At 49.2% G+C, this 8,665-nt stretch overlaps 1 protein-coding gene across 1 annotated transcript in view; it reads left to right on the top strand.

Annotated features, from left to right (window-relative positions):
- The first annotated feature begins 6,094 nt into the window (after window positions 1-6,094).
- The window catches only part of ANKMY1 (ankyrin repeat and MYND domain containing 1), a 54,958-nt gene continuing 52,387 nt past the window's right edge, over window positions 6,095-8,665 (top strand). Inside the window, exons 1-2 of the mRNA XM_043875710.1 lie at window positions 6,095-7,073; window positions 7,574-7,724. Of these exons, the coding sequence (XP_043731645.1) occupies window positions 6,869-7,073; window positions 7,574-7,724 (356 nt within the window). The 5' untranslated portion in view covers window positions 6,095-6,868. The remainder of the gene's footprint in view (window positions 7,074-7,573; window positions 7,725-8,665) is intronic.

Here is an 8,665-nt window from a genome sequence, read left to right as displayed (position 1 = left end):
CAAGCGCATTTACCTGGTGAGATGCCCCTTCGGTTCAGTCGCTCAGTCGTGTCCAACTCTTTGCGACCCCATGGACTGCAGCACGCCAGGCCTCCCTGTCCATCACCAACTCCTGGACCTACTCAAACTCATGTCCATCCAACCACCTCATCCTCTGTCGTCCCCTTCTCCTGCCTTCAATCTTTCCCAGCATCAGGGTCTTTAAAGACGAGTCAGTTCTTTGCATCAGGTGGCCAAAGTATTGGAGTTAAAGCTTCAGCATCAGTCCTTCCCCTTAGTACAGCTTTATGTTTATTCCTTTATGTTCTCTGCTTCCTAATAAATCACTCTGTGTCATTTCTGCATTTTATTTTATTGTAAAACATGGATATATAAAATAAAGCTATTTACCTTTAGTATTTCCATTTTTCATAGACGAGTATTTCTGTGATTTTTCCTCTTTTTTGGGTTATTACTGTAGCTTTAAAGAGTTACACAGTTTCCACTTAAGAAGACCTCTTCAACAGATTTTTCTGATGTCCAGTGTCTTTCAGGGGCCGGTTTCACTGAAAATTAGCTGTTTTGCAGTTGTGTATGCATCTAGTTATTGGTGTTTCAATTCTATTCTAATAATATTGAAACATTTCTGATTTTCAATCTGTTGGACCAGAAATTTTTCTCCAGTGTAGGGATCCCCAACCTCTGGCCTATGGGCTAGTACCTCCTATCAGCTCAGTGGCAGCATTAGGTTAGAAATAAAGGGCACAAGAAATGTAATGTGCTTGAATCATCCCAAACAAACCCCCAACCCCAGCCCATGGAAAACTTATCTTCCATGAAACTTGTCCCTGGTGCCGAAAAGGTTGGAGACCACTGCTCTAGTACTTCCCTACCCGCCCCCCCCCCCACACACACACATATGAACACACACTACTCGTAAAATGAACCTCTGCAGTCTTTCTGGGTGACCTCAATTCTCTCCATTCCAGCCAAAGCTACCAAGCTTGGTAACTGTCAGATATTTTTTGCTACTTGGTGCTCTCTCTTGAGCTGAAGATTGAAATGTTGGTCTGTAACCAGGTCTTCACTGGCTGTAGGTCCAGACATCACCTAATTTCCAGCATCCACGTCCCTTTCTGTGCCCTAAGGAGGGATTCTGACTTTTCCTGAATGGGTTTCTCATTTCCCATTTCCCCAGAGTTCACAGGAGCCATCCAGCTAGGTGGGAGTACTGGTCCCCCAGCTCCAGAATCAGGCTTCTGATGACACTCCAGTCAGTGACATCTATCCCCATGATTGCTTTAGGGCAGGGTTTGGGCTGTCATAGAAACCAAAGAGGACTTCCCTGGTGACTCAGGCAGTAAAAGCGTCTGCCTACAACTGGGAGACCCGGGTTTGATCCCTGGGTTGGGAAGATCCCCTGGAGAAGGAAATGGCAACCCATTCCAGTACTCTTGTCTTGAAAATCCCATGGATGGAGGAGCCTGGTAGGCTACCGTCCATGGGGTCACAAAGAGTCGGACACAACTGAGCGACTTCACTTTTTTTCATGAACCAAAGATGGGAGAGGGGCTTGGAAACCTGTCCTGTCCTTATGACCACAAAGGGAAACCAGCCTTGGATGAAACCACATGGAAGAAACCATCCTCAATGACACTTGGGTACTGAAGCAAACCAAACCTGAAGAGCCTCCAGCTTCTGGACTCTGGTTTCCTGAGCCAGCCAGTCATCCTTTATTGTTGGATGTCTGAGATGAGTTTTCTGTTCCAAGGCCTTTTAACTGATAACCTCACACTCCTTTCACCACCTTGAGTTAATGAATGGGTAACAATTCATGCTGAGTATCTCAAGTCCATTCTCTCCCTTGATTGCTATGTTTGTTTACAGGACACTCTTTTGGACTTGACACCATACTCGTGCAGGGAGCCTTCTAGCCTTTCTCACTGCAGCCAGAATACACTTTTTAAAGCATTGAGTTTCTGAATGTTGGTCCTGATTCAGCAGGTCGGCAGGATCCATTAGTGGGTTGTAAAGGAAATCAGTCCTGAGTATTCATTGGAAAGACTGATGCTGAAGCTGAAACTCCAATACTTTGGCCACCTGATGTGAAGAACTAACTCATTGGAAAAGACCCTGATGCTGGGGAAGATTGAAGGCAGGAGGAGAAGGGGACGTCAGAGGATGAGACAGTTGGATGGTATCACCAACTCAATGGACATGAGTTTGGGTAAACTCCGGGAGTTGGTGATGGACAGGGAGGCCTGGTGTGCTGCAGTCCATGGGGTCGCAAAGAGTTGGACACGACTGAGCGACTGAACTGAACTGAAAACATAACTCAAGATTCTCAGGTTGGGCATTTTTTTCAGTTGAAACCAGCTGCCCACTAGGCCTTGGCCCAGTGGTTCTCAAAGTGTGGTCCAAATTTCAGCAGCATCTGGGAACATGGTAGGAATGCACATTCTCAGGGTCTATCTAGTCCGGACCTGCTGAACCAGAAGCTCTAGGAGTGAGACGCAGGAAGCTACGTGTTACCATGCGCTCCAGTGATTCTGATACAAGACAAAAATCTAAGCATGATTTGGTCAATATAAAAAGCCACTTAAAAAAAAGAAAAGCCACTTAAAGCTTTTCTCTCTGGGTCAGCAGAGGCTTTGCTCATAGCGCACTTGGCTCCTGGCTGTGCCTTCCAGTTTCCCGTCCTTTCTTCCTGTGAACTTAAAAGCACTTGAGAAACAATCTGCTGAAAGAATCCTTTTGGAATTTTTTAAAAGATTTTTTTCCCCCCGTAAATCCTTTACAGTTGTCTCACATGCATCTAATTTTGATTGCAGTTTTATAAAGTGACTTTTGTTGACTTTTCCAAGCCTTCAGCTGAATTTTAATAGAAACATAACTCTGCTTCCCCATCCGCATGTCATCAGTCATACTTCACTGAATTTCATAACTATGATAGGTTCAGCCAGCATTTTCAGGTTTGCAAACACTGTGGCTGGTAACATGAGCAACTAACATGCTGAAAACCAGTCGTCCTAAAGGTCAATTTGCTGAATTTTTATCAAGTTTACCAATTCACCAAAAACTTTAAAAACTATTATTCTTGAATATTGTCAATGAATATTAACGTATTGTTCCTATGAAAATTTTCTTTTTGGATATATTCTTTAGTATCATTGTAGGATTTGTATCAATTTATGGAAATAAGGCTTTTTAATCTTTGTTTTTTTAAAAATACCAGTGCACATATTCTTATGAACATAAACAACATTTCAGCATTTTATATTGTTTTTTCCAGTTTATAGAAGCTCCCAGAACACCTTTTCCTTTGTGGCCACATGTTAGTATTTAGAATTGCTTTGTCAGTCTTCTGAAATTGTAAGGTTTGCTAAAAAATACTGTTACCTGTTGTTTATAGAGTCTTTCATGTGAGTTACCTGGGGCTTCCCCAGTGGCTCAGTGGTGAAGAATCTGCCTGCAACGCAGGAGGTGCAGGAGATGCTGGTTCCATCCCTGGACAGGGAAGATCCCCTGGAGGAGGAGATGGCAACCCCCTCCAGTATTCTTGCCTGGGCAATCCCATGGACAGGGAGCCTGGCAGACTACAGTCTGTGGGGTCTCAAAGAGTTGGGACCAACAGAGTACAGCACAGCATGTGAGTTTCCTAGAATCAGTGTAACAAAGAACTGCTTTTGAAGTGATGTTGGAGAAGAATCTTGAGTTCCTTGGACTGCAAGAAGATCAAACAAGTCCATCCTAAAGGAGATCAGTCCTGAATATTCATTGGAAGGACTGATGGTGAAGCTGAAACTCCCAATACTTTGGCCACCTGATGTGAAGAACTGACTCATTGGAAGAGACCCTAATGCCGGGAAAGATTGAAGGCAGGAGGAGAAGGGGACGACTGAGGATGAGATGGTTGCATGGCATCACCAATTCGATGGACATGAGTTTGAGCAAGCTCCAGGAGATGGTGAAGGACAGGGAAGGCTGGCGTGCTGCAGTCCATGGGGTCACAAAGAGTCAGACACAACTGAGCACCTGAACTGAACTGAGCTGAATGTAACAAAGCATCACAACCAACCAGTAGGCTTCAAACAACAGAAATATATTTTTCTGTGTTTTGTCTGCAAATCCCCCTGTCCTTGTAAGGACACCAGTTGTTTGGTCTTTACTCAATTACATCTGTAAAGACACTATTTCCAAATAAGGTTCATTCTCAGGGGTTAGGACTTCAGTTTATCATTTGTGGGGCCGGGGGGCGGGGGGACCACTGCTCAACCCACAACAGTTCAGTTCAGTTCAGTCGCTCAGTCGTGTCCGTCTCTTGCGACCCCATGAACCACAGCATGCCAGGCCTCCCTGTCCATCACCAACTCCCGGAGTTCACCCAAACCCATGTCCATTGAGTCGATGATGCCATCCAACCATCTCATCCTCTGTCGTCCCCTTCTCCTCCTGCTCTCAATCTTTTCCAGCATCAGGGTTTTTTCAAATGAGTCAGCTCTTCGGATCAGGTGGCCAAAGTATGGGAGTTGTAGCTTCAAAATCAGTCCTTCCAATGAACACTCAGGACTGATCTCCTTTAGGATGGACTGGTTGGATCTCCTTGCAGTCCAAGGGACTCTCAAGAGTCTTCTCCAACACCACAGTTCAAAAGCATCAATTCTTCGGCGTTCAGCTTTATAGTCCAATTCTAACATCCATACATGACCACTGGAAAAACCATAGCCTTTACTAGACAGACCTTTGTGGACAAGGTAGTGTCTCTGCTTTTTAATATGCTGTCTAAGTTGGTCATAACTTTCCTTCCAAGGAGTAAGCTTCTTTTAATTTCCTGGCTGCAGTCACCATCTGCAGTGATTTTGGAGGTCAGAAAAATAAAGTCAGCCACAGTTTTACCATCCATTTGCCATGAAGTGGTGGGACCAGATGCCATGATCTAGTTTTCTGAATGTTGAGCTTTAAGCCAACTTTTTCACTCTCCTCTTTCACTTTCATCAACAGGCTCTTTAGTTCTTCTTCACTTTCTGCCATAAGGGTGGTGTCACCTGCATATCTGAGGTTATTGATATTTCTCCCGGCAATCTTGATTCCAGCTTGTGCTTCCTCCAGCCCAGCGTTTCTCATGATGTACTCTGCATAGAAGTTAAATAAGCAGGGTGACAATACACAGCCTTGACATACTCCTTTTCCTATTTGGAACCAGTCTGTTGTTCCATGTCCAGTTCTGACTGTTGCTTCCTGACCTGCATACAGGTTTCTCAGAAGCAGGTCAGGTGGTCTGGTATTCCCATCTCTTTGAGAATTTTCCACAGTTTATTGTGATCCACACAGTCAAAAGCTTTGGCATAGTCAATAAAGCAGAAACAGATGTTTTTCTGGAACTCTCTTGATTTTTTGATGATCCAGTGAATGTTGGCAGTGATCTCTTGTTTCTCTGCCTCTTCTAAAACCAGCTTGAACATCTGGAAGTTCACAGTTTACATATTGCTGAAGCCTGGCTTGGAGAATTTTGAGCATTACTTTGCTGCTGTGTGAGATGAGTGCAATTGTGTGGTAGTTTGAACATTCTTTGGCATTGCCTTTATTTGGGATTGGAATGAAAACTGACCTTTTCCTGTCCTGTGGCCACCGCTGAGTTTTCCAAATTTGCTGGCATATTGAGTGCAGCACTTTCACAGCATCATCTTCCAGGATTTGAAATAGCTCAACTGGAATTCCATCACCTCCACTAGCTTTGTTTGTAATGATGCTTTCTAAGGCCCACTTGACTTCGCATCCCAGGATGTCTGGCTCTAGGTGAGTGATCACACCATCGTGGTTATCTGGGTCGTGAAGATCTTTTTTGTACAGTTCTTCTGTGTATCCTTGCCACCTCTTCTTAATATCTTCTGCTTCTGTTAGGTCCCTGCCATTTCGGTCCTTTATTGAGCCCATTTTTGCATGAAATGTTCCCTTGGTATCTCTAATTTTCTTGAAGACATCTCTAGTCTTTCCCAGTCTATTGTTTGCCTCTACTTCTTTGCACTGATCACTGAGGAAGGCTTTCTTATCTCTCCTTGCTATTCTTTAGAACTCTGACAGGAAGTTTTAGGTGACTTTTTCTTTCTCTTTTCAGAAACAAATTTTAAAGGTGGCTCTGTTTGTCTCTGCTCAGCTTCACAAGTGATACCTGGAGCAGGGCAAAGAGGGGACGTGAGGGGAAGGATTAAGAGGTAGAGAAGGGCTCTAGGAGCCCAGTTGGTGCTGAGGGGCTGAGGGGAGAAGAGATGAATTGGGAGACAGACTGCAGGGTGGGGGGAGCGATCCCCGAACCCTGGGGTCCGGGTACAGCCGCCTTCGGGCCACTGCAGCTCGCGGGGGCGGCCAGGGCATCAGCTGTTGTCATCCCTTTCCACTGTCCTAAGAAGGGGTGGTCTGCGCCTCCAGAGACCCCTCCTCTGTCCAGGAAGCCGCGGAAAGCCCTCGCGCTGTTCCCGGCTGCTTCTAGTCCAGTTCCTTGAAATGTGCTCGCTTCTGTTCTGAGAGCTCCTACTCATCCCCCGAAACTATACCTAGGCACCTTCTCCCCGTAAAGGCTCCCCCGTGACCCCGGCTGCCCCCGATCTTGTCCCCCGACCAGGCTGTGAGCTCGGTGCCTTCCATAAACACTAACAGAGCCACCAATTGGCTCTGGAGTCAGGGAGGCTTGATCCAGAGGCCGACCCACCGTGCCCCTCTTGACCTCGAGATGGGTATCCTAGTGGAGACGGCCGACCCGGGCTCAGCAAGCCTGGGCTGAGGGTCTCGGCGGGGAGCGGGAGCGGGCGCTGGGGCGGGGTCTCTGTGAGGTCACAGAGTGGAGCCCTGCCCCGCCGGGACGCCAGGGGGTGTGGCCCTGGAGGGGCGTGGCATGGCCAGGAGCCAGGGGGTGTGGCCCTGGGGCGTGACGGGGATTGGCGGAACCCGGGCACGTGGGCGGTGGTCCGGTCTCCAGGGAAACCTGACTCTTCTGCACCCTGAGCGGTGCAGAGACCAGGCTGGCCGGCGCGGCTGCGCTGCGTTGGCCACATCCCCGCGCGGGCCCTGTGCGGTCGGTGAGAACTCTCTGAGCTTCGGTGCGGCCCTGTTAGGGGGATGAGCGGGGGCATCCCCGAGGTCCGCGGAGGTGGCGGCGGGGAGCCGGCGCGTGGGCCCCACGCCCCCTGGGCCCGGACCGCCGTTCTCCCTGGGAGGGGCGGAGAGGAGGTTTGGGGCCCTACGTGCGTGAGAGGCTGTTTTATGTGCGGGCTTGCGTGGGGACCGTGTCCTCGCCGCCCCGTCTCCCGAGGCCCTCGGGGGGAGGAGGGGCCCGCTGTCTGTGGCCCAAAACGTGGCCCTAATTTAAGGTCGCGGGAGGGTGGCCCAGGCTGTCTTCCTTGGTTTCAGGGACACCCTCGGGCGTTGGAGGGGGTTTCCCTGGGACGGGGCGGGGCGGGGGTGGCGTTCCAACAGGATCCGGGCGTCCGCCGTGTTAGGGTAGGGGTCCTTGTTTCTCTGAGGCGCGCAGTGCTGTCGGCGGTCTGAGCGCCCGCCAGGAACCCCGAGGGAGAATGTGGTTCCCTGACTTTGCTTCCAGGTTCAAAGAGGAGACACATGGAATATCGTTATTCCTTGGTCCCACATGACGAGGTCCCAGAGGTTGGCAATTCTGAAAACCAAGTGGAGGAGGGCGGCAGCGTGCCTGCGGCTGCCGGCACCCTAGAGAGCTCCATGCTCGGCGCCAAAAGGTGTGGGAGCCCTCCTGCGAGAGTGTGGAATCGGCTGGCCCCTCTCCTTGGCTTGTAGACGGCTGTCCTCTCTCTGAGTCTTCACTTCGTCTTCTCTCCGTGAATTTCCCTGCGTCCAGACTTCCCCTTTTATTGATATAAGGACCTCAGTCACACTGGGCTAGAGCCCACTCTCATGACCTCTAACTTGATTATTTACATAAAGTGATTATTTGGAGACAGCGTCTGTGACGATTCTGACTCCAAACACAGTCACACAGCCAGGCCCTGGGAGTTAGAATTCTGACATATGAATTTGGGGTGCGGGGTGCATGGGAAGGAACACAATTCAACCCACAGCTACAGGTAAGAAAAAGGGAAACAAACCAGTTCTGAGCCCCCAGACTTTATCATTGTTGCATGAGGGTCTATATCCTTCCATGTGGTTATTTAAACAAATAACCACATGTTCACAGCAGCTGTAGCCCTTTGCTGTCGGGCAGGTGCTTTGTTAAAGTGTCTGTGGCTCACGGCTGGCATCTGAGGGCCAGCTGGTGGAGGGGCTCAGAGCCTGAGGGCTCCCGTGTGTGTGCACGCCAGCCAGCACAGAGACACCCCACTGCAGCACCCAGAGAGCCCTTTAGAGTTGGGAGACAGGTGGGGGTGTGTGTGATGGTCTAGGCTCGGGCCCACTTTAAGTCAGGATGTGTACTCTGAGACAGTAAGAGCAACAAAGAGGCAACCTGCCCTGGTGCATGCTCTGCCCCTTGCTGTACGCCCACCCCTGCCAGCATCCTCCCATGTCCATCTTGGTGATTGGCTTGCTGTTTCTCAAGCTGCTCTTGGATCCTTTCAGGCCTGAAGCTCGCTGTCCTTGTCCAGATGGAATGTCAAGCCAAGTAGAGAGGCCCCCAGATGAGCCCCCCACCCCCAGGGCACAGCTGGAGTGGGGCAGCCGTCGG

This window comes from Cervus elaphus, chromosome 20 (genome assembly GCF_910594005.1).
Source record: "Cervus elaphus chromosome 20, mCerEla1.1, whole genome shotgun sequence".
NCBI lineage: Eukaryota > Metazoa > Chordata > Mammalia > Artiodactyla > Cervidae > Cervus > Cervus elaphus.
Note: the sequence above shows the minus strand (reverse complement) of the source record. Positions and strands in the feature narration are given on the sequence as shown.